Source organism: Phragmites australis, chromosome 5 (genome assembly GCF_958298935.1).
Source record: "Phragmites australis chromosome 5, lpPhrAust1.1, whole genome shotgun sequence".
Classification (NCBI taxonomy): Eukaryota; Viridiplantae; Streptophyta; class Magnoliopsida; order Poales; family Poaceae; genus Phragmites; species Phragmites australis.
The window spans coordinates 41967746-41992554 of NC_084925.1; the positions used below are offsets into that span (position 1 = coordinate 41967746).

Consider the following 24809-nt stretch of genomic DNA (forward strand, 5'->3'; position numbering starts at 1 on the left):
CAGACTCGCGTAACGTACCTGTACGTATGATGTCAGCCACTGCCAGTGATGGAATAGGGAATGGGAGAAATCTCATCCTGTTCCTGGCAATCCCAACTTGCTCTTAAGGAAGCCATGAATCATACGTGTAGACCCGTCACTGAAGCCGTACGTGTGTGTGAGTACAACAATAGCTCAAGGTACCTGCCGGGCGAGGCATATCAGCGAGCGGAACGCCGCGGCAGACGAGGGACGACGCCGGGACAAGCTTTGGACATGTTTAGCCGAGCAGCGACAACGATGAGAGGAGCGGCATGCTGGGAAATTTCTACAAGCCCTTGCACATATATGACTTATCAAAATCATTTATTTATATTAAGATTCGTACCGAAAATATAAGTAAAAATTATAAAGTGAATAAAAATCAACAGATAGATAAATATATATGGAAGATAGGCAAACAATGCTAGTACCGAGCGGACCAGAGCTAGCGGTGCGCTTTAGGTCCATGGCCTTTCACTCACCGCGCACTGACGTGGTCCATTGGTTGGATCTTAAGAGCCTATATAACCGCTTGATGATCCTCTAAAAAAAAAACACCGCTCGATCACAATGTACGGCTAAGTTTTGGTAATGGTTTGGGCTAAAACAGTTATAATGGTTTAGGTTTTGTTTTGTTCTGACTTTGTTTGGGTGCAAATGAGCTGACCTCGTGAATGGACTGGTTCGGTTTGGGTTCTGACAGAAACCGGTTTGGGGTGGTTTGGGTTCTGACAGAAACCGGTTTGCGGTGGTTTGGGTGTGCTTTCACTTTTCCACGGGACAAGAATACTGAACTTCATAAACTCAAAGGTACTATTGTCAGTGTCTGCATGAAAAGATTTAGACACAATCAATCCATTGGACTCTTAAAAAATGTAGTTTCCCTAACTAAGTTGACTTTATTGTTTCTGAAGATAGCACATGGCATCGACAATTTACTGGTAGATAGCACATGCACATGATTAGGTAGATTTGCGTGCAACTAGAGAGTGGAGGGAGACCATTGCCCTTAAACAATTGTTGTACCCACGTCTGAGTACTTTTCTTTACAACGTATGAATCCCTTAAAACCGAAATTAATCCAAATCCACAACTGCCTCTGATGGCATGCATTTGTTTGATAATCAGATCAGTTAGTGCATTTTTTCCTCCTGTTATTTCTTGATATGTACTACTTCTTACTTTTTGTTTTATATGCCTGCATAGTTCTTATTTTTCGTTCTATATGCCTTCATAGTTTGTGTTTGCCACTGCCGAGAGGTATCCCTAGCTTCCCTAGTTTCGTTTATGCAATGAGGATGATAGGTTCCCTGCAGTTCTTCTCTTTAAAAATGTGAAATCTGGGATGATGATGTTTAACATTGAGTTACTTCATGTATTGGTCAGTAGCATAGTGTACTATACACTAACATTTTTATGCAATGAGGATGATAGATTCCTTGCAGTTTTGGTCTTTTGGGTTCTTGAAGTTGTCTTGTGTTGTGTTCCTAGGTACCTCTGTTTTGTCTTGTGTTCTTCAAGTTCTCTAGTTTGTTACTTCAATCTGTTGGCTCATACTCACCTGTATGATACTAATTACTTGCTCTTTCTCTAAATCTACAATTATAATTTGGTCCTAGTTGCATACTCTCTTTCGCATTCTTTATTTTCATCTTGAGGTCTCTAAAACTAGGCTTTTGAAGCATGTTAATTGTTAAGTGATCTACATCGACTGTCGTTTCAATCCTATTCAGCTTCTATGTTTCATGCATGCTAGGATACCTCTCCTGTGCAGGATGACAGAAGGTGAATTTCATTTGGTGAAGTAGTTTGGACAAAGTGAAATGAAGTGAGTCACCTCTAAAGAATTGAAGGATTTGGAACAATCTTCAGTGTTCTTCATCTATCTGTAGGGTCCTTGATACATTATGTATGTGGTTTCTTATACTAATTTGATGATATGCAAGCAATTACGTGATGTGTGTTGCGGTGCAAACTTTGTGGTGAAATGTTGGAGAACAAATCGTATGGTTGAGTATTTTTTAGTCCTTTAATAGAGCATTCTGTAGCTAGAATCACAGAAACCGGGAAGGGGTAAAAAGTTTTAGATGCAGGGATGAATCCCGATTTCAATTAATGAAAACCAAACATCACCGGGTGTCTTGTAACAATAAATTCATAACCAAAAAGATGAAATAAAAGATGAAAAGACATCACGCCAAAACAGTAGTTACAAGGAGCAAATTGCAACCTAGCTAACGCCAACTAAAAGACTTAATTGCAAAAGAGTCGTCACTACTCACGATGAATTTGTTCACACCATAACCAACATCACCTCCAAAATAGTACTTCATGACATCGTCTTTTCTTTTCTTGTTTACTTTAGTTTCAGCTTGCTGTAAATCGCCCTTCGTCCCCTATACCATCCTGCTTGTATTTTGGTTATCTCCGTCACCATGCTTCTGAGTCTTGTAGCACCTTCATGTATCACCTCTTGCTTCTCTGATTTTTGCAAAGTTAAACAAAGATCAGTCCAATTGCAGACCGAAAAGATTATAATAGTTGGATCTAATAGTAATTTACGGTCAAAGCATGTTGTGTTGCGAGTTTTTCATACAGACCAGAATATGGCTGCACATCCAACAATCACAAGCATTTTATGCTTTTTTGTGAAATTCTGCAACAATCTATCAAAACATTGGTGCAAAGAAATAGGCGTACTAGCAAAATCAAATGCGCATTGCATCACAAATCATATGAACTTAGACATTGGACACTCAAAGAATAAATTATCTACGGATTCTTCACTCCCATAAAACGAACATTGTTGACTCCCTTTTCATCCTCTTTTAACCAAATTATTTTAGTCAAAATACTGTTTTGCAGTATCAACCAAAGATTTTTTTAATTTTTAGAGGTAGTTTTGTTTTCCATATAAACTTATATGAAAATTGTATTTGATTCGTTTTCAAGACTAGATAGAGTGACTTCACTGTAAATTGCGCAAGTTAAATTCCATACAAACGAATCCCTATCTTCTGATAACTGCACTTCACTATATTTGTCTTGCAATTCTTGCCATAAACTTAAAGTATCACCCCAAAGTAGACGTCAAAAACGCATGCTATCCCAACCCTCTGTAAAAACAAGTGCAATTATAATATTTTTGGAAAAAGTTAGATTATACAATCTAGGAAAGTGATATGCTAATATTAACCCATTAAGCCAAACATCCTCTTAGAACCTAGTTTGCTCTCCGTTTTCCACTTCTCTTACAAAACTTCTATTTTCTACTCTCTTTAACCTCTAAGATACCTCTCCAAAAATGAGAAATTCTATTTTTTGCTCAACTTGAGACATAGTTTGAGTATGTAATACTTCTTTCTTAACAGGTTTTGCCAAAGGACTTCCTAATTCTCTAATTTCCAAATCCATTTCCCAAGTAAACACGTGTTCATGGTATCCAGGTCTAAAACTCCCAAACAACCCTGACCTTTGGGTAAACAAACTGTTTCCCAATTTACTAGATGGTATTTTTTTCACACCTGATTCTTCTTGCCATAAAAATGAGCTCTAGAATAATTCATTCTTGTAAGTACTACTCTAGGTACTCTTAGAAAAAAAAAAGCATGTATAGAGGAATGCTACTCAAACTAGTATTCATCAAGATAACTCTCCCACCAATTTTCAGCAATCTACCCTGCCATCCACCTAACTTTTTTTCAAATTTCTCTCCAGTGGTTTCCAATGACTGTTACTCAGTTTCTTTCTATCAATAGAAATGCCTAGGTACTTTAGTGGAAGGTTACTCGTAGGATAAGTAAAAATGCTGCTATAAAGCTCCTCTCTCTCTCTCTACTGCTCCTCCCAAACAAAACAACTCGTTTTTGTGAAAATTATTTTTTAAGCCAGATAACTGCTCAAACAAACATAACACAAACTTCAAGTTCTTAGCACTTTTAGATCATCCTCTATTAAAAAAATTATATTATCAGCGTATTGTAAAATAGCTAGACCCCATCTACTAAGTGTGACACTACTCCTTTGATCAAACCTGCTTCTTGAGCTCTCTTACTCAATAGTGCAAGACCATCTGTTGCCAGGTCAAACAACAAAGGTGCCAATGAGTCACCTTGCCTAAAACCCTTAAAGGTTAAAAAATAAGAGTCAACTTCATCGTTAACTTTTATAGCTACGTGACCACTTCTAGTCACACTCGTTATCTAGTTCTCGTTCTGAGCCTGGAAGGTGTGCATGAATTCACTACAGACGTTCATTTTCATGCTCAGCTCTCTTTAGGTAGAAGATAGGATTCTGGAACAGCGTGTGGTCGTTGTTCTGCATATTTAGGAGCGAAGATAAGTGCCCCCTGAAAATACAAGGTAGTGGAGTTGGGCCTCCGTGCCACCCTGCAGCATCAGATACCGAAGCTTGCAAAGATCTGGGTGATTAGATGATGGGTGCAACTACTTGACCAGAGTTCTGAACTTCAGGTACTGCCAGTGTGTTTTGCATGCTCTTTATGGCAGCGATAAGCTCCACACGGCGTCGCGTTTATGCTCCATATATATTTAAGATCAAGATAAACAATCGGAATGAAACAAAATAAAAAAAGGAAAAAAAATATCACAACTGTTTTCTGGTGCGTCACTTGTTCAGTTCTTCACAAGATAATGAGAGCAACCGGACTTCCCAGCCTTCTTCCCAAAGCTCGACATTTCTGAAGAAGAAAATCCAAAGACGGTAAGCAGAGATCAAACGTAAATACGCATGAAGCTCGTGTAAAACATACAGACATGAACATACCAGAAGGAAAGGGGTCGGGGAGCAGAGGAAGAGGAGGAGGAAGCACAGCACGGTGAGCAGTGAGATGAGGTGCACGGAGCGCACTTGTAGTACGGGAAATGAGAATTAGTAGGAAACCGAACAGGAGAAATGGGTCTAAAATGGTTTGAAACAGTGGTTTTAGTAGGGGCTGGGGAAATGGTTTGGGTTGGTTTGGGTTAAATTATACATGATGTTTGGTTTGGGTTGGTTTTGGACAGTAGAGAACTGGGGCGGGCTGGAGTAGGTTGTTTGCCACAGTAAAGTGTTTTGGTTCGGTTATGGTTAAGATCCTAGCATGCATGTTAGAGCAGTATATTTATTGGTGCTAAGGAGAAGCTAAGTGAGAGAGAAATGAGTTACTATCGGTGTTAAGGGATGTAATTATGGGTACAGTACTAAATTTTATTTTAGTAACAAAACTAAATATTTTAAATTACTTTAGCACCTTAGATGCTAAGAGATATAACACAAGTAGTTAAAGAAAAGATAAAATTAACTATCTTTAGTGTCTAATAGAGATGATAATAAATGTACATGGTACATACTCAGTTTAGACTACCGCGACGAAGGAGAAAGGGGGTGGGGAGCTCCGTGAGACCGTGACGCTGCCACCGGTTCCACCTCGCGGCGCCGGTAGCACGTGTCCTCGCTACTTTGTTGGGCTTCGTACTCCACGTCTCCGCCCACTTGCTCCCCCAGGAGACAGAGTTCTTCTCATCGTTCTCGCAGTAAACTAATGGCGGTGCCCTGCAAAACAAACCGTAGCTTTACACATCCCGAGAGGCAGGCACCCGAATCATAACAGCGCGGACGCATGGTGCAGCCTCGCATGCACGCTGGGCGACGTGCCGAGACGCTCCGGCGCCACGCAGCGGGAGGGGGATCGACCTGCTCGGCCCAAACAGCGGCTCCCGATCATATCAACACGCCCGTCCCTATCGGATTGCTTCGACTCGAGCTTCCTTCGTGGGGGAGATGAAGAGGCTGCTTGCTCATGGGCATTTTGGTTACCCCTCCGGGAGCTTGGTGGGCAGATCCTCTGCCCTGCCTACGCTTTGCAGCAGTGCTATCCCCAGGGTGAGTTCACCAATCACCGCAGCACTTATCCTGTTACACTTCCTACCTTTCCGAATCTCATGCCTTCTACAGCATCACTATACTGTCACCATTAGTCATTCTAGATCTCTTCGGAAATCACAAGGACCAAGTACCCGAGTAGTTGTGAGTTTGTCAAAATGACATTTTTTTTTTATCTTTTTCTTGCACATGCTAATGCTGCTGAAAGTTCAGGATGAAATTCTGCACAAGAAATATTTAAATCAAGAAAATAGACTCGTGACTCGTGAGAAAGCATCATCTGTAAGCTAGCGCATAGGACATGATGTAGAAATGTTCAGGATGCCGCTCAATTATGCAGATGCAATAAAAATGATTGCGGAAATTGAGTTTCTGTACTTGATTGTGTGTTTATGATCTCAAGTTTTCCTGTGATCTTGCCAGTACTATTCAACCGAGAAACATGATGACACACCGAGTGAAATCGGAGAGAAGGCAAGATCAACAGCAGAAGAGTTCCTGAGGGTGGCCAAGGAGAAGACCGACGATGTTAGCGAGAGCGCAAAGGAAACCTTGCACGAGCCGAAGGAAGCGGTGGTCGGGGAGTCAGCTGAAGACAATGAGACGTTCAAAAGGAGGGTCGAGAAGGGGAGGCGCCATAAAAAATGAGTGCAAAGTGTTGTCATGGCTGTTGTATGCAGTCATGGATTGTTAAACTCATAGGCCCTGTAGTTTATGGAAGTGCTAGTCTTTGCATCTAGACATGTCTGATATGTTTTCCACCTTCCCCTTCAATAATGTAACCTTCAGAGCTACACATGTTATCTCCCGTAGAACAAAAAGATTTGCTTTTGTACTTTCACGCTCTTTGGTTCTGCTGCATGTCATTTCTCACTGAATTAGTAAGTTTGACCTTCTGAATGTGTTATAATTGTGAATGCTGACGCAACTTGGGTGAGCAAAATTTCATTCTAGTGTTCATGTGTAAAATGATACAACAATAGATACATGTAATGATTTTTTTTGTCCGGTTAGTGCAGTGTGAGCATCAATGGTGATGGCGCACAATTAGTTTGGTCTATACTTTGTCAGTACTTCGGTGATCCTGTCACCATTGTCATTTTCGTAAAGAATGTTTTTGGAGGAGGGATGGCAACATCTGCATTCAAAAATTCTCCCAATACCCATGGGCCTAATGTAATCAGTGCAGATAAAATGCAGTTGCTACTCTGTCTTCATGTATGAAGTTAAAATTTGTCATCAACTTAGGCAGTTCAGAGAAAAGGAAATCTTCAATGCCCATGCAGGGAAATGGGACTGGTGAACTCCAAATCAGCAAGCTCCTAGAGGATGTTAGCGTAACATTTAGGCTCTTAGGTGTATAGTAAGTATTTGATGATTAATGATAACTATATTATTGTGGCTAAGAAGTTTGTTTGAAAGGTAATTAAAAGATTAGTTTATAATGATGTTGTACGATCTTGGTCCCTTAATTGATTGAAATGAACGATCAAAGGATCTAAACGTCAAGATTAAGGATCTTTTAATTCTAAATATCATAATGAGATGAATGACACTTAGAATATTATATGCTCTCTTTCTTTATTCTTTGATCATACTATAAATAAGGACTAAGAGTAATAGTTTGATCTAATTAAGTTTAGATTTAGTTGGATGCACACTCATAAAATTTTTGCATTAAGTAGCTCAGAGAAGCCTATGAATGATTTGAAGTGAAGATATAATTTAAAGAAGTTTGAATTAGACAAGTTCTAGAAAAACTCCGTATGTCGGATGGTCTGGCGCTGAGGTGTTTATACATATTGAAGCTTTTATCTCGATGCTCTTGTACACGACAGATGATCCGACGCAATGAATTGGTTGCGCCAGAGTATTTTTCAGAAGATGGAATTCAAGTTTGTACATGCAAGATGGTTCAACATATACACAGGCTGAAGGTTTTTCTGTTAAGTGAAAAATGGAATTATACATGTCGGATAGTCCGGAGTATATATCGGAAGTGTCATATGAGTAAAGTCCAGAGGAATTTCTTTTAGCTAAATGGAAATTAGACTCATACACACCGGATGGTCGGACGTATGTATTTGAGGCTTCACCAAAGGATTCAGTGCAATAATGGCTAATTTTGGGTGAACGATTCATACTGGATGATTCGATGTTTGGAGATTGTGCACGCCAGATTATCTGGTGTTCACGAAAAATGTGGGTGGTTAGGCAACAATTAGTTTTGGACCTTTAGCCTATATATACCCCTTATTTCGTCTCACTGAGTAATCTTGCAATTCAGAAGAGCTGAAACATTTAGTGTGTGATCAAGAGGTAAGGAAGTGCACTAGAGTGATTTGCAAAGTTCTTAATTGAATATTAAGGACATCGTTAGTGCAAGGAAAGTAGCAAGTGTATATCTAGCTATAATCTAGGTTTGATTTGAGTCATCTAGCTTATTACTCTTAGTGGTTAGTAACACCTAGTCGATCCTGATGATTAGAGGTGTTTTGGTAAGCTCTTGTAGTTCTTGTAGAAGCTCCAAAAGAAGGTTTTGTGCTTGATTTGAAGCTTGTCAATCTAAAGATGAAGAAGTGGCTATCATTAAGGAACACTTGAGTCTTGATGATTTAAGGGGGAGCGATATCCTTAGTGGATGCTCCAACGAGGATTAGGACGGAGTGCCAACATCTCGATACTTTGAAAGTTCAGTGTCTTCTTATCTATCTTTTTATTTTCTCGTATTTATTTTGAGCATTCACTTTCTTGCAAATTTATGTTCCGCAATTCTCTTCTTATCGTAGCTTGCATGTTTTCTTGCTTGGCATTATATCAATTTTGTTCGTTGTAGTTATTTTACTATTTATTTAAGATAATATTGTTTACTTGTTCTAAAGTTCGATTGAATTAATTCTAATTAAAGCACAATTCACCTCCTCTTAAACCATTCTATCCTTACACTAGCCTGTTGATATCACGCAGACTTGATTATGTTTTGTTTGTTGTGAACTTGTAAAATGATCGAGTACTAGCGTATTATAAACTTAATAGTATATGACTTGGATGAAAAAATGTTAATTAGGTTCTAACTGCCAAACTAGGAATCTCCACAAGCTTTGTCATCAGCAAAAAATGTACCTTTGCTATTTTACATCAGTTGCTCTTTTGGGCTTTACGTGAGCATTATGTGCTATTGACATTGCTGCCATTTATAGTTCATCCTACAGAGTCCGGGCCTGGATTCACGCCACGTTGTGACTGCTATCTCATGGGTGAGTACACCACACAAGAATCTACACTATCCCTCTCTGGTGCTACGGGTACTGGTGCCATATATATTTGTTTTGCGCCTCTTACTTTGCTGTCGCATGAAAACGTCTAAGTTTTCAGTCAATAGCAAAATGGAGCACGCAAGTGTGATTAGGATGAGAGAAAGGGCTAGGGTTCGGCTTTGAAGATCTCCAAGCTAAAAGGAATCGCTCAGGCGACGGCTGAACTAGTGGTAGGCGGTGGTGTGGAGGTGCGACGAGGCAATGCTAGGGCCTCGGGCTGCAGGTGGGCAGTGCCGATAGTCGGGGAGCTTGAAAATAGATTGGTTAGCGAAGAAGGGACGGTGACGGTGGATTTGACAACGGGATGCGGACGGGATGAGGCAGCGAGGTGCTCTATGACACTGGAGAAGAAGAACAGATGTAGACGTCTAGAGGAAGAAGAAAAAAGAGAAACTTAGGATCAAAATCTAACGGCCGAGATTTGTTGACCGAATAAAAAGTCACCAAAGAAACTCCCCTTTTTCCCCTATCAGAGTCTTGTTTGCTATCAGGCTACATTATCCTTGCCATCTTAGTAGAAAGATGGTTACCGAATTCATTCTTCTGATTTGAAATGGAGAGAGCTGCGATGTTCTTAGATGTTGCAGCTATGCGCACCGGCGCCAATGCCTCCACCATCACAGTCATCTTCGTTGCCGTTGTCACCGTTCCATCGGAGAACCATTCATCTGCCCGGGCTGGGTGAGGCAGCCTTCTGATTGCCGTCAGATAAAGACGCCGTAGCAGCGATTGAGGAGGAAAGAAGCCAGAGAGCTTAATTTGCACGAATTAATGAACACAAAAAATTCATCAGATCATCCGTGAGTAGGCTACGAATCAAAGAACCAATCAATAGGAAGGATCCAAACGATCATATACAGGAAGGTGACAACTAAATCCAACAGCAAAACTGTACAGACACCAATAACAGTAGGACGCAGCAAACAGCGTCAGTTTCCTAATCAAACAACCACCGCGCGCCCCGTCCGTAAACAGAGTCTAATACCCAACGATCCCGGTGCCCTCCTGCTTCCTGCCGCCGCCGCCGTTCTTCTTCTGGCACTTGTCCTTGATCCACTGGAACCCGCTCACCGTGCCCTCCTTCACCTTCTTCAGCCCGGTCGCCGCGGCCGCCTTGGTCTTCTCCACGCCGCCCTGCTTCTTGCCGCCACCGCCGTCCTGCCGCCCCCGCGCGCGGGGGCTCGGGTCGCCGCCGTAGTCCCACTGGTCCGCCCACGACGCGCCGAACGAGTTGCTCCGGTCCATGATTCCGATGGATGGATTGATCAGAACGGATACGGAACGACGATGGATCCGACTGACACCCGAGGGACGGCGGACGCCTCAAGAATTTCGAGGAGACCGTGTGCTGCTTTCTTGAGGCAAGTCAAGGAGCCCAAGAAGCAAAGAGGATGGCAGCTTTTATAGCAGCACGCCGTGGTTGGTTGATCAACAGGTCGCGCGGCGCAGCTGCATGCCAGTTTTGACCAGGGACGGGCTTGGAAGCTTCCGTCCACCGACTGGTGGGCCCAACGCGAGGGTTGGTCTTCATGTCGGCCGCTGCCTGGGTATGCCTGAATCCGAATGGTTTCCAGAAGTGAGATGTTCTACGCGGGAACAGGTCGCCTAATTGGATAATCTTTCGCGATGAAGTCTAAATTGATTTGTTAAACAGAGGCTCCTGAATCTAAAAAAAATACGTAGGAGCTTACGTGGAGACCATGACCATGGACTTTTAGTACGTGAATAACAAATTGATGGATTTCGTAAGTGCTTATAACTAATGTGTTTGTGAATTGCTATGCAAGTCATGGAGCTCTAATTAATCTATTTATGGACAAAATGGTAGACGGACGACCTGACGGAGCATAGAAGCTTCTGGCACACTTGGACCAAAACATGCCAGGCGCCGCCAATACTGAACTCACGACTACACCGGGAATTAGCCGCTAGCCAGCCATCAGGTGGCAAGAATGCCGTTCCACGTGTCCACGGCTTGTAATATCCTCGTGGTATCATACCTCTCATTTCCCCTCTGTGTCCCTCTAAGGGCAACACAAAGGACGATGTGACTTCTGGTTAGGGATTAAAATTTTATTTTAACGAAATTTCACGAATTTCGGTAATTTCGGTGGTGAACGAAATATTTTATTTCGGAGTTTTCTTCCACTGATATATGGGACCCACAGAGCAGAGGACGAAAAATGACCAAAATTTTAGCAAAATTTCCCGAATTTCGGTCTTTTTGCCAATGAATGAAAAAAATTGTAAAACGAAATTGAAATCCCTACTTCTGCCAACCATTCTCATTGCCTAACCCAAGTCATCCACAATCGTAGACGACAGCAACGATAGAGTCAAACAACCTCCACCTGCAATTCCCTCCTCCCCTCCCTCCCTCCCTCTTCTTCCTACTGCTCCCCCTCCATCCTGGTGGTTATCGTGCTGCTGTTGATGGCGGTTAGTGCATGGGCTGCCCTGATGGTGGCTAAGAGCCGTGTAAGGTAGGTCTAGATCTCTGCGCTACACTCACATCCTCCTCTCCTTCAATTGGCTATGTTCAGGTAGGCGGTAGTGGTGCAGAAGCTGGCGGGGTGGCGCCTGATCTGGGCAGTAGCTGCCTGGATTCATGGTTCTCACCACGGGGGTCATAGCTGCCGCCATGCTATATATGTATGTATGTATGTATATATATGTATATGTATATGTATTATGCAAATTCATGACAAAATGCCATCACACACTATTACTATGTTTGATAATGATAGATATAGACTGAGCAGAGGAAATTAACTAGTGTGCGTGTTTGATAGTTTGAGGTTGCATTGTGTTCTATATATGTAAGTGTTCTTTCAGGTTTCAATTATCGATTCTCGATCAATACCAGCATGATTCCATCTCGATAAAACCATTCCTGGTTTTCTCGTATTATCGACATCGTATTCGTTTATGAAATTATCATTATCAACTTCGTTTCTTAGCAAAAAATGTGAAACTGAAAGTGGTTTATGCCTTTTCCACTCATTTTTTAACCGGTTTCATCCCTACTCTTGAGGTCCGTTGGAAGGGCGACAAGGACCTGTCACCCTTCTAAAAATATTTTGTTAGTGTTTTGAATTTTGAGAGCATTTAAATGTAGTATTTTTATTTTTTAACTTGTCACCCTTTCTCCATTCCAACGGGCGAAAGAAGTCTATTTATACAATTTTTTAAAACATACATCTTTTTTTTTACAGTTTTTTATTTAATAAATATAAAAATAAAAAAGCTCGTATTTTTTTAGCTCAACAATAGATACAAGTGTAATATCTGAACACACGCCACACATTCTACACATACACACCCCACACATACTCAAACCTATATACATACGTTTACTGAAGAGGATTACGAAGCATTCGACTCCGTTAGCAATAGGCACGTCGTGTTCTCAATATAATCCATAGACGTCTTAGGCTATCCAGAATAAATCACTCCTCCCCTCTACAGGGGCGTGCGAGTGGGGGCTCGGTTCAGCTTACAACTGGAGCGTTACCGCTGTGCTAGCAGCACGTTCGTAAAAGCTTATGTTTCTTGTGGGGTGGCATGGCATTGCTAGTTCTTTTCGCATTCTCCAGACTTTGTATTCCCAATTTTTAGTCTAGCCTAGCCCATCCATTCTCGCAACCCCTTCTTGGGCCCAATCGGGCTGGCCGATCTCAACGCGATTTCCTTTCTGTTTCCATCTGTGCCGCTGTCTCGATCGAACAGTAAATAGAGGGTTGCGCTTGATACCGGGTGCTCTGATCGAACGGTAAATACATGTCACTCCTGATGCTAATTTCTTAGACATTAATTAGATGTTCATCTAAGCAAAAAAATACATGTCAAGTAATTTAAAGATGAAAAAGAATAAACTTATTTCTTACGAAAGAAACTAACTCTTTGAGCAATCTTATATGATTGTGAGACAATAAGTTGCTTTAAGAGACCTTAAAAAACTAACAAGATATATGTATTTATTGGAAACTTATTTTTTAACATCAATTTCTTACTCTTTTTCTTCTCTTAGACATCATAACTTCTCTTAAACATCATATAAGAAACGAAGCATTGAGAATGGACTAGGATCCAGTTAGGTTGATTGGAGGTTTACATAACAGGCTACAAACTATTCAGGTTCCTTATGTGGAGGTGATTTGTGTCAAATCATGATATCAGGATTGCGACGTGTCAATTGTTCTTGGTGAAATAGTGTGAACAGTGAATTTGTTTTAAGTAATCTAAGATCAACTCCAGCAAAGGTAGTATCCAGTGCTACAGTACTCTGCGGAGTACTGTAGCACTGAAAAATGCACTCCAGCATATATCGCATCCAGTGCTACAGTGCCAAACAGTGACGCTACAGTGTTGCGGAGAGAGAGCCGGGGTCTGTATTGTTGCAGACTACTGTAGCAGCGCGTATCACTGCACCAACCTGTAGCGTACTGTAGCAACGCTGCTGCCAGGGACTGCCAGCGGGTCCGGATGAAGGAAACCGCGTCGGTTACTGTAGCAGTACTGTATCAGCACTGTTCATAGAGGCTGACAGATGGGTCCAGAGAGAGAAAAAAAGGAGTAGAAGATAGGAAATAGGGTAGCTGCTGGAGATGAAAAAATAAGAGACGCTGTAATAGTGATAGAGGATGCTGTAATAGTATTTTTGAGGATGAAAATTTGAGGTAGCTACTGGAGATGGTCTAAGAATGATGCAATGGAAATGTGGAAAGTCATGGGGCCACTGAAGTATGATAAGATGAAAAATCCCGTGGTACTAATTCTCTGCAGTTGCTATGCAGAAAAATACACTCATGCGGTACCAATTGATGTGTCAAATACACTCAGACGAATCCTTATTGGCAAACGCAAATGTTAGCTCTGATGCATACGAAATAATAAGGAAGTTTGCATAGGAGTATTTGCCATATCAATTGACCTGGTAAGAGTTTCTTGTGCATCTGTACTTAAAGTATGTACAATAAGATGTTTAGAGGAGGTGATTATAAAAAAAAACCTTCTCAACTGTAGTAGCACATATATTTAAACGAAGTGCAAGATGCTTATCTAAATTGAATTGATGGCATTCATGTGTCTACCAACAAGAAGGGTAGTAATTTCCAGAAGGCAGTACTCAAGCAGCCTGAAATGTGAAGATCTAAAGCTGTTAGCTTGTATCCATCTTAACGACCTTTTATTAGCGCTGTTTTGTTGTTATGTAATGGCATTACATTCCCTTGTGCTTTTGCTGAATTTGTCGGGTGTGATTCTGTGGGCTCACGTTACAGAACAGGCTCCTGCTTATAAAAAATGCAGATCGTTGCAGTCTTGATACCGAGCCATGCTACAACAGAAAGGTCCAGCTATATAGCTACAGTACAATCTACGGCTCTCTGCATGCATGTGAGCTCATTTCAGTTCCAATCAAGAGACAGATGGAGTTTTACTCATCCAAAGATGCTTAACGGTGACAGTGCGGCCCACGGAAGAATATCAATTGATATTATCATCATTTCACGAGTGCCCTTACAAGCTGGCATACCATTTTTTCACATCAACTGTCGGTCAGCCCTGGATGCTCAATGATTTTTTTTTCTAACCCGGCAAGCTAGAGCTCGAGCTGAGCATATATTAAAAGAAGAAGAGTTGATCTATTTTATAAGAGAAACTATGTTAAAAACCTAATAGATGCACAATTTTAGAGAAGAAAACCAGCACTAAAAACCTACGATGACAATATGACCTCAACTTAATAAGCAATGCTCACACCAGAAGACACAATCAGACATCAGACTAGACCAACTCAACTCAACACATTAGCTAAACAACTGGACAACAGACACCCTCACAAACTCAGGTCGATGGAGCTTTGCTCCCACGCCACACCTCTCTGCCCCCTCACAAACTCGGTCGATGAGCTCTGCTTCCACGCTGCACCTCTCTGTCATGCAAGTCGGCAGCGCGTCACTTCGGAGGAGCACGCATCGAATCAAATCGCTGTCGTGAAGCGTAAAAAAGAATGAAAGTCACCATGAAATGAGGGCGTAGGGGTTAACCTACAAAAGAAACATGCAAACACTGAAGAACACGGTAGACATCCGAGACGACACCTTTAAGAAGGGAATGACGATGACACTACCGTCGCTCGACCGAAGAGCCAATCAGGGTTTTCATCCGGAGGAGCCGCAAAAAGGAGGAGACGCCCCAATAACACCTTTAGGAAGGAGATGACGCTCAGAATGTCAACATCATTGACACCGACACGCAACTGGGAAGGCTTTCGCCTGCGAATCCTCCTCCCCAAAGACCGCAGAGTCAATGATATTCGTGGGCTGTGAATGCAGAGTCATTCTGTTTCGTGGTTTTCGCGATGTGTTCTTCAACATAGATAGTAGAACATGTATTTTCATTCAGGATGTTTTTGCTCACCGAAATGCCTACTTCTGAATTTTGCAGTGCATGCATATCCCGTGGCCTTCACAAGAAAAAATGGCTGGTACTGAAGCCCAGAGATCCTGCGGTGTTAAGTTCGTCTCTTGCTGCCATTGCCAAACACCACCGTGCTATGCAAGCTCATTGAAGTGTTTCATCGGGTTAGCTGAAGTTCATAGTTAGTGGTTCCTTTTAACATAGTGAAGAATACGCTTGACAAGGTTGAGATAGGGCTCACGAGGATCATGTATGCGCAAGCACGTCTACTGCACAACATGAGTGATGTCAGTGCACGTGAAGATGAGTACTGAAGTGCCCCAGCGAGACTCTCATAGAGGGTTGGGTCGGAGATAGGGGGGCGATACTGGATGGGAGCTTGGACTGAGTCCTAAGCAGGGTGGCAAAGGGTTGCAAGAGAGCATGTTGGCATGTTCTAGGATGTCATGGACATATTGTTGCCAGAGAAAGATTCCATCGGTGGTCCAATGAACCCAAACAGCAAGGAAATGGTGCAAGTCACTGAGATCGGGAGGGAGATGCAGTCTGCAGCTGTGGACCACGTCGATGTCAATCGTTCCAATCTGTTGTGATCTGTTGTTTTCAGCCCATTTTGATTGCAAGCCGACGATTCTACAGGCAAGCAGTGGACCCTTGAATCTATTATGCACCATACACTATGCCTGTTGATCTCTCCGTGTTGCATCGGAACAACCTGTCGTTCTACAACTTATCTAAGAACTACGTACGTATATGTGTACTGTATTAGTGGGAACATCTTCTGGGAAAAGTTGAAAGCCACTTGTTGCCCCTCTCTAGGCGTTAACCACCCTTTGTAAAACAATTTTTGCTTGTAATATTAACTTGGTTTTCACGAAAGAACTTGAGTTTGCAGTTCAAATCGAGCTTCTTTAGACAGTAGAGTATGAGCAGATGTTCACCAACAATTGGTTCTCTCTCTTCCCTTTACCCCCTTTCGGTAGCACTGACGAGGGAAGTACAACTAAAGATAGGTTTATGAAGAAAAGAGATTAAACATTTCCCGCTAGACTAATTCCGAACTGCACTGCAAAGTACTTGCTAAAGTTTGCTAAAGTTTTAGGCTCTCTTTGCTTCTTTTTTTTTTCTAGTTTTGTTTCTGTTGTTTTTAGAAATCAGAAGTCAGAATAAATTGAGTTATGAAGAAGTGATTTCTGAAAAAAAAAAACTGAAGACTGTTTCTAAGGAAATAAACTAACGTTAAAAAGCCCGCTGAAAGATGTTTTTTTTGAAAAACTATATATTGAAAAACCAAATTTTTTTGCAGAAGCCAACATCTAATTTTCAAAAATAGCTTTAAAAAAAAAAATCAAAACACAGTTTTTCAGAAAAACCTAAAAGCAGAAGTCTAAATAAACATGTACTTAGTTTGTTTAACAGGACTCTAGCTCCTAGTTTTATATCAGATTTTGAGTTTATATATTAAGATAAAGTGATTTAAATATCTATTTTTAGATTAAAATAAAAACAAAATGACTCATCTAAGTACTCTCGATGTATCCATAGCTTCAGCTTATAAATTTTTAGAGTTAATAATATTTAATTTTAAAAATTCTTAAGTTAAATTCTGCCAAATATGTCATAAATTTATTCAGCGATTAAAACGGCTTGCTTCAATGATACAATGAACTTTTTTTCGAAACAGGTAATGGTACAATGAACTACTAGTACCGGTACCTTCTTAGTAAATCAAGTGCATCAGTGGAAGCTAGTCCTTACACTTGGAGAGTCTTGGACTGATCTGTGGGCCAGATTACCAAATCCAAAGCCCTTGACCCCACCTGGCAGTGACCGACCATCCGCTTGTTTGATAGTTTAAAGGTTAAACCTCGAGGGCGGCAAAGACAGCGCGACACGGTAACCGGCACCATGCTCGAGCGGAGCACCACCACCTCCCCGTCCGACGGAGCCAGGCAGCCCACTGCCCGCCGGGGCCCACATGTCGGCACCTAAACAAAATCGTCCGTCTCTCTCTCCCTCGCTCGCGTCTCCCCTCCTCGTGTCCCCCACCCATTTCGTCGGCCTCGCCTCGCCTCGCCTCGCGTCTCTTCTCTCCCCTCCTCGCCACCCCGAATTAGTAGAAGCCACGAATCCGCGGCGGCCGGCCGGCCTCTCCCCAACGGAGAAACCCTAGCTTCCGCTGCCCCGCCGTTGACCGGAGCTCAGCCCCACCCCTGCTGTTAGCTGCGGCGGGTGGGCGTGACCCGACTACCCGAGCTCCTCGCTGCCGCTGTAAGATCTGAACGGCGTCTAGGTTTTCGGGGGCTGAGGGCGACCTACTTCGTTGGTTGCTGCGAAGGCGACAGAGGCGACCATGGCGGGGCCCAAGTTTGGGTCGTTCAAGGCGGAGAAGGCGGACTCGGCGGCGGCTGCCGGCGCAGCGGCGCAGAGGAGGGACCCGTACGAGGTGCTCGGGGTGGGGCGAAATGCCACCGAGCAGGAGATCAAGAGTGCCTTCCGCCGTATGGCCCTCAAGTGAGTAATGCTGTGGGATTTGGACAATTAGCGTGCTGTTCTCTGCTCAGAAGGGAATGGCTGTGTGCAATTTCTGTGGAATAGTTCGCATTGTATGCTAATTTTGTTCATAGACAAGTATGCTTTTCAATGTTGCTTATTTTGAATAAATTTCCCTCTTTTTCTGCAACCAAATAGAAAACATTTTTGGGGAGTTGTTTGGATCGTTCATTATATTCAAACAACAAACAAGGCTTTTGTGCTGACTTATTCAGATAATTGGTAGTTTGGCTAGCTTGTTTAGTGATAATTTGATGGAGGGGAAATGCAGCTGTTTGAATATTTTCTGGTAAAAACTGTCCTGCAGGTACCATCCAGATAAGAATGCAGACGACCCTGTTGCCTCAGAGAAGTTCCAAGAAGCTACATTCTCTTATAACATCTTGTCAGATCCAGATAAGAGGCGCCAGTACGATTCATTGGGATTCGAGGTGATTGATGGCATGATTTGATTTGAGTAGTTTGAGCTGATTGTTTTCTCGTGTGACTGCAATGCTTTGGTTACTGTTCAGGCCATTGAAGCAGATAGTCAGGAACTGGAGCTGGACCTATCAAGTCTCAATACTGTAAATACAGTGTTTGTTGCTCTGTTTAGGTAGCTCGTTGATGATATAGCTGCTTTATTCATTATTTTTTGCCACGTTATGTGATGATAAGCTGTTTGTGCAGCAAGCTAGGTGTACCGATCAAGACCACTGTCTCAGCAACAGTTTTAGAAGAGGCACTGAACGGGTCAGTAGAGATTTCTCAGCTTCATCTGGGAAAATCTGTATGTAGGAAGGTTGGCAACTACCTCCCAGTGTTCTTCTCCATGCATTTTTTTTTACCAGCTAATATTTCATATTTCTACACATGTTGGCAGGTGGAAAAGCAGTCAGCTCACTTTTATTCTGTGGACATAACAGACAAAGAAGCCAAAATGGGCTTAGTGTGTAGAGTTCATTCAACTGCTAAAAGTAAATTTAAGGTTAGTTGCCAACTTACCATTAACATCCATCTTCTATGATCTTTTGACCATGTAACCGTTCCATTACATGATTTACATCAGTTATTGCCTTTCTCAGTTGTAAACGTAATGTTCCACAAATAAACCTTTTTTATTGTTATTTACAGAATTGACCATGTAACTGATAAGAATTGTCTTCGCTCAGTTGTAAATATAATGTTCCACATATAAACTAATTTATTATTATTTACAGAATTGACCATGTAACTGATAAGCATTGTCTTCTCTCAGTTGTAAATGTAATGTTCCACATATAAACTATTTTATTGTTATTTACAGAATGAAGTATTCATTACTTTTTTTTTTTTTTGGGGGGGGGGGTATTATGTGCTATTAAGAAATAAAGTGGTGATTATTCATCCTATATGAAAGAATCTACTTTGTTTTTTAGGGAAAGCATGATTAAACTTCCATTGTTATTAACTTATGATGATCAATAGACGGTGAGCAGATTCTCTTTAGTAGTTGATTTATTCGCAGCATAGAATATTTAAGGGAGAATTTTTATATGCCATTGAAAAGTTGTCTAGGGTCTGTTTGACAGAGCTTCTAGAACAACTCCTCGAATGGAATTAGAGGGAGCTTTGCCAAACAACAGTTTTCAGTTTTTAGCTCCTCGAGTGGAATTCGTGGAAGTGATTCCTTGAAATGAACTAGATGCTGGGAGCTGAAAAAAATTAGCTTTCCTTGGTTCACTTCTCACACAGAATCACTTCCTCTATAGAGTTTACTCAAGAGAATTATTTTCAGCCACATAACCACTTTTCTTAGATAATCACTCCCTCCAGAGAATTTAGATCGGGGGAGCTCTACCAAACAGGCCCCTAGTCCCAGAAATGCCATTGGAAACTGACTTGTCCCTCCAATGCCATTGTTCTTAAACTTTACGTCCGAAAATGCCACTTTTGACCATTTTCCAGCAATCGAGCCGTGATGGACATGTGAAAAGACCATATTGCCCTTATGGCCCACATGTCAGCAACTTCTTCATCTATTCTACATCTCTTCTTCAGTGGAGTGGTGAGGACGACAAGGAGCAAGCAGTGGGTGGGCATATCTCCTTGCGCACTGGAGAAACGACCTAGACGGGAGCCTCTCTCACCGGCGGCCTCCTCCATCACCGGCTCACCCACGAGGAGCGACCTCGGTGACCCCGTCTTCACCCTCCTCCCTCCCCGGTGAATCCCCCGCTCGCCTGATCTCCTTGTCCGATTCCGCCCCTCTCGCAGCTCGTCGCTTCCTGACGCATGTGCTTGGTTCATGGTTTGCCTGTGCCTGTGCTTGCTGAATTCCAGTAGGATCAGAGGGAGCGGCCGGGTGGACACGTCGGTGGAGCCGCAGCAGCAGCGGTCGTAGGGCGCTGGAGGCAACGGTGGATGCCGGGTGGATGCAATTCCTCAACCGCACGTCCCGCTGGCCTCTCTCGACGACGAGAACCTCCTCTTGCATCCGTGCTCAATCTAGATGTTGCTATTGCTTCGATCTCGACTAGGGAATGGCGGTTTGACTGGGCTTTGACCGGTCGCTGGTGGCGAACAGCGACGAGCCTTGGCTGGGGAGGGGTACCACGAGCTTCAATGCATTGTAACGGTTCCATTTAAGGCATTGGGATAGCATGTACGGTGGCGACCATGGCAGACGATGGCGCTTAGGTCGACAGCGGCAGCGCGCTGCAGAGGGAGAGAGGAGAAGGGAAGGGGGCAGCGAGCTTCACTGGACCGTGGGGTCGACTCGGGCAAAGGCGGCTCGTGGCTAGAGCGGCTCGGGCAATGGCGGAGCCATAAGTTAGTCATGGAGGTCGACGAACACGCGGTGGCGACCGGCGAGGAAGGTGAAGGAGGTGTGAGCATTGGAGCTCCGGTCGGGCTTCGGTCCGGGGAGGTGGTGGGCAAGCTTCTGGCGTGGCTCCTCGTAGCTTAAGGGCGGCAATGGCGAGGAAGGACGGTGGGGAGCTGCTGCTGCTCGGTGGCGGCGTCCGACCGAGCGAGCGGTGAGGTAGAGAAGGAAGCTGAGAAGGGCCACCGAGCACCAGCACGTCATGGTGGAGCTCTTAGCGGTCTCGGCTCAGGAAGAAAGGCACTGGAGTTGGCCGGCGACGTCGAGCTACTTCACAGCGGGGATGGAGGACAGCGGCGGGGAGAAACGGTAGTGCAACTTGGTGGGTTGCAGATTCACGCCAAGAAATGGTCTAGGAGGTGCACCATGGAGTGAGGAGGATGTGGGAGAGAGGAATTGGCCGATGGCTCACCGGAGGAGGAAGAATTGACGGCGGGTCCAAGCTCGTTCCATGACTGGGCTCGAGGCGGTAGTCGAAGGAGAGCCATCAAAGAAGAACAAAGAGGGCAAGATGGGGATTTCAATATTTGACTCACGGTCAAAACCAACGGAAGTGACGGTAGTGGCATTTAGGGGCATAAAGTTTAACAATGGTGGCACTTAAGGAATAGGCCAGGTTTCAGTGGCATATCAGGGATATGGGAAGTTTCCAATTGCATAGAAGGAATTGTTCCAATATTTAAATAAATCAAGTACTTGATATATTGTGTAATTGCACTGTAGCAAGTTTCCTAACACATAACTTCTCCTAAGGCATGTTTCCCCCCTATTTTCAGTTGCTGTATTTTGATCCTGAGGAAAATGGTGGATTAAGCCTTGCCTTACAGGTATGTGAGTTGTGTAGCCACCTCATCATTTTGTAAGTCCAAAGGAAAAAAAGTTCTATTGATTATTAGTTTATCACATGTCAAGCATGCCATGCCAAACATGGAGGAAACGACTATTTCTTATCAAGTTTAGATCTTGATTTGCTGTAACCTTGAGGGCACAGCTGAATAGCTATAGTGCATTTGACTGTCATAACTGTGTAGTAGCGAATACCAATGTTGCTTTGTTAGTTTGTTTATCCCTGTAGATATGTTTGGAAACTGTTCTTTCTAAAGAATAGATTACATGGGTGAAGTGAGTTCCCCTGAAGTGATTAATGACAATGCAGTAATATCGTTGGTTGAGAAATTTCTCGTCCTGACATAATTAGCTTTCTCAATCTCATGGGATCAATGTTGTATTGGATGGCCTGTAGGAATTACTTTTGTGATATCATGTAAATGCCAAATATGTTCCTTAGTATCATCTATTATTGGTCCAGACATATTACCAAGGGTCTCTACCTTACACATTGTCCTGCATAGTCTCCAGGGGGATAAATTGCGTGTACCTTAACTGTTAACCTTAACCAACTTCATATCAAATGTTGTTTTACGATCCATCCAGAAGCACTGAAATAGCTGCAACCACACCACTTCGCTGCAAATTAAACAACCAATTGATTATCTGAAGCTATCTGACTGTGAGCACGCTGTGAGCTGTTGCGCAATGTGGTCACTAAGAAAGAAAACAGAAATATCTGGTCCTGCAAAGTTTGATACTGTATGAGGGTATTGCTCCCACTGGGTTTGAGAGAGCCATTCTTACAACTATACAGGTGTGTATGCATGCTGCCAACTTAATGAGAGTGTCAGGCCCTTCATGTGTGCTCTTGTGGAAGTGTGTGTGAGTGCAGTAAATATAACAATCTATTGCAATTGATTAATCCTTTATTGGTAGTTGCAATGTTGACTCAGATATCATGTCTAAGGATCCAACCCCAGTAACTCAGCTGAGTCCTTCTGGATAAAGTGAAGACAAAAACCAAACAATTAGTATGTCGTGGGGCCTTACAAGAGCATAAAACAGATGCATTTTTATGAAAGAGCTTCATATACTAACTTGTTATTTGCTGAAGTTCCTTCCATGTCTGAATTAAAAATCTGCTGTTTGACAATCTTCTTCTATTCTAAAGGAAATTTTGTGATTTTACCGTGTGATTGTTTGAGCATGATTTCATCTAACATGTATCAGCTTTGTGCAGGAGGATAGTGCAAAGACTGGGAAAGTTACTTCTGCGGGGATGTTCTTTCTAGGCTTTCCTGTGTATCGATTTGAACAAAATAATTCGGTGAGTATACAAGTTAGTGCCTTTTTGCCTCCTGTTGTGTTTCTTTGTGGGTTCTCTTTTACAAGCTCCAATTACTACTAGGCTGCTACTGCAACGGATCCTGACAGTGCATTCTTTAAAAGACTGGATGGCTTTCAACCATGTGAAGTAAACGAACTGAAAGCAGGAACCCATTGTTTCGCTGTCTATGGTACATCATTTTCTGTTGCACCATATTTAGTTATCCATGACTATACAATCTATTGAAAATCAATTACTTTTTAGGTGATAATTTCTTCAAAAGTGTGAGCTATACTATAGAGGTTGTATGTGCTGAACCCTTTTCCGCCGAAAAGGAGAAGCTACGAAGTGTGGAGGCGAAGATACTTGCAAAACAATCTGAGCTGTCTAAATTTGAGTCCGAGTACAGGGAGGTATGCCTTCCCGTTATAAATAGTTCGTTTTTGCAGGTTCTCTATTTGCACGTACAGTGTTAATGTTCAAACACAGCATTGTAAGAGCTAAAATTGGCAGGTTTTAGCGAAGTTCACTGAGATGACCAGCAGATACGCTCAAGAAATGGAAACAGTACGTGCATTCATGAAACTGTCATTTGTGCTTCTCACTGTGGTCTAAACTTTTATGTTTTTCTTTCGTAGATTGATGAGCTTCTAAACGAAAGAAATGCAATTCATGCATCCTATACCAACAACCCAACTCTGCAGCGGAGTTCCAGTAGCAGCAAAGGGAAATCACCCTCTACTGGGTCCAAAAGTGATGATGACCAAACTGTAAAGAAGGAAAAGAAATCAAAGAGCCAGCCCAAGGAGGGATCCAGAAGCGACGATGAAGGTCCTAAAAGTAAAAAGGAAAAGAAACCTAAAGATCGGCTTCAAAGGAAGAAGTGGTTCAACATTCATTTGAAAGTAGACAAGAGAAGGCCTTGCTGAGAATTGTAATGTATTATTTTGTTCTGAATCTATCACATTCAGTAGGTGTTCACGCGAGCTTACCGCTCTCAGGAAACAGGAAGGGATTTCCATTTGACCTCCGAAAGATGTGGCCTTGTTTTTCATCTTTTCTTCCCGTGATTGTACCATTTTGTTTCCTGAAAAGTCAGGAAGCTCGTCAGTTTCAGAAATGATGTAAAGAAATGTATCACGTAGTTTTTGGGACCCTCACTGGTAGTCTGATACTGTTTTATTTCGATCCTAAGTTATGACGGTTACCGATGAATGTACACAAGGGGTATTGGTAGTGAGTAATGTTGCACACTGCGGCCAGGATCCGATTCACATTCGTTCGATTTGTTTGATGATGTCTGTGTTGACATTACTATCCAGTGTGATTGTAAACCTATCTGTTCTGAACTTCTGATCCTGCAATCCATGTTTTAACGCCACGCATTTCATTCAGTCTTTCAGATGAGGCAATCTATCAACCTATGACGCTGGGCGAAACTTGCTGGTTTTAAACGATTGACAGCCTGCATCCGATAACTCAAGCATCAATACAGCGCGTTACTTAACAAAATTTTCAGTACAAGTAGCTGTGTAATTAGCTTGATCGTTATTGTTTTAATACTCTATGCTTTTCTAGGTAATACTGTATTTTGCCACAAAAGGCTCAAATC

General features: G+C 42.5%; 3 protein-coding genes across 4 annotated transcripts; 2 read left to right on the forward strand and 1 right to left on the reverse strand.

Moving 5' to 3' along the window:
* The first annotated feature begins 5413 nt into the window (after positions 1-5413).
* LOC133917708 (uncharacterized) lies at positions 5414-6708 on the forward strand. Its single transcript, XM_062361572.1, has 2 exons — positions 5414-5904; positions 6328-6708. The coding sequence occupies exons 1-2, from the start codon at positions 5803-5805 to the stop codon at positions 6550-6552; spliced, it is 327 nt and encodes a 108-aa protein (XP_062217556.1). The 5' UTR covers positions 5414-5802; the 3' UTR covers positions 6553-6708.
* Positions 6709-10026: 3318 nt separating this feature from the next.
* On the reverse strand, positions 10027-10610 carry LOC133917709 (uncharacterized). Its single transcript, XM_062361573.1, has one exon. The coding sequence runs from the start codon at positions 10464-10466 to the stop codon at positions 10200-10202; it is 267 nt and encodes an 88-aa protein (XP_062217557.1). The 5' UTR covers positions 10467-10610; the 3' UTR covers positions 10027-10199.
* Positions 10611-17551: 6941 nt separating this feature from the next.
* LOC133919764 (chaperone protein dnaJ 16-like) lies at positions 17552-24531 on the forward strand. 2 transcript variants are annotated; one of them, XM_062364261.1, is made up of 11 exons: positions 17554-18158; positions 18505-18628; positions 18710-18792; positions 18867-18978; positions 19060-19164; positions 21816-21866; positions 23111-23197; positions 23279-23387; positions 23462-23610; positions 23711-23764; positions 23836-24531. In XM_062364261.1, the coding sequence occupies exons 1-11, from the start codon at positions 17998-18000 to the stop codon at positions 24124-24126; spliced, it is 1326 nt and encodes a 441-aa protein (XP_062220245.1). In that variant the 5' UTR covers positions 17554-17997; the 3' UTR covers positions 24127-24531. The 2 variants fall into 2 exon arrangements, with proteins under 2 accessions (XP_062220246.1, XP_062220245.1); XM_062364262.1 differs by lacking the exon at positions 21816-21866 and having other exon boundaries at positions 17552-18158.
* Positions 24532-24809: the final 278 nt, after the last annotated feature.

Bases quoted from the DNA above. Each gene is read 5' to 3' on its own strand.
- LOC133917708 (XM_062361572.1), top strand. From the start codon at position 5,803: ATGAAGAGGCTGCTTGCTCATGGGCATTTTGGTTACCCCTCCGGGAGC. The intron at 5,905-6,327 runs GTGAGTTCACCA...TGATCTTGCCAG, and splicing joins GCAGCAGTGCTATCCCCAGG to TACTATTCAACCGAGAAACA.
- LOC133917709 (XM_062361573.1), bottom strand. From the start codon at position 10,466: ATGGACCGGAGCAACTCGTTCGGCGCGTCGTGGGCGGACCAGTGGGAC.
- LOC133919764 (XM_062364261.1), top strand. From the start codon at position 17,998: ATGGCGGGGCCCAAGTTTGGGTCGTTCAAGGCGGAGAAGGCGGACTCG. The intron at 23,198-23,278 runs GTGAGTATACAA...AATTACTACTAG, and splicing joins GATTTGAACAAAATAATTCG to GCTGCTACTGCAACGGATCC. The intron at 23,611-23,710 runs GTATGCCTTCCC...TAAAATTGGCAG, and splicing joins TTGAGTCCGAGTACAGGGAG to GTTTTAGCGAAGTTCACTGA.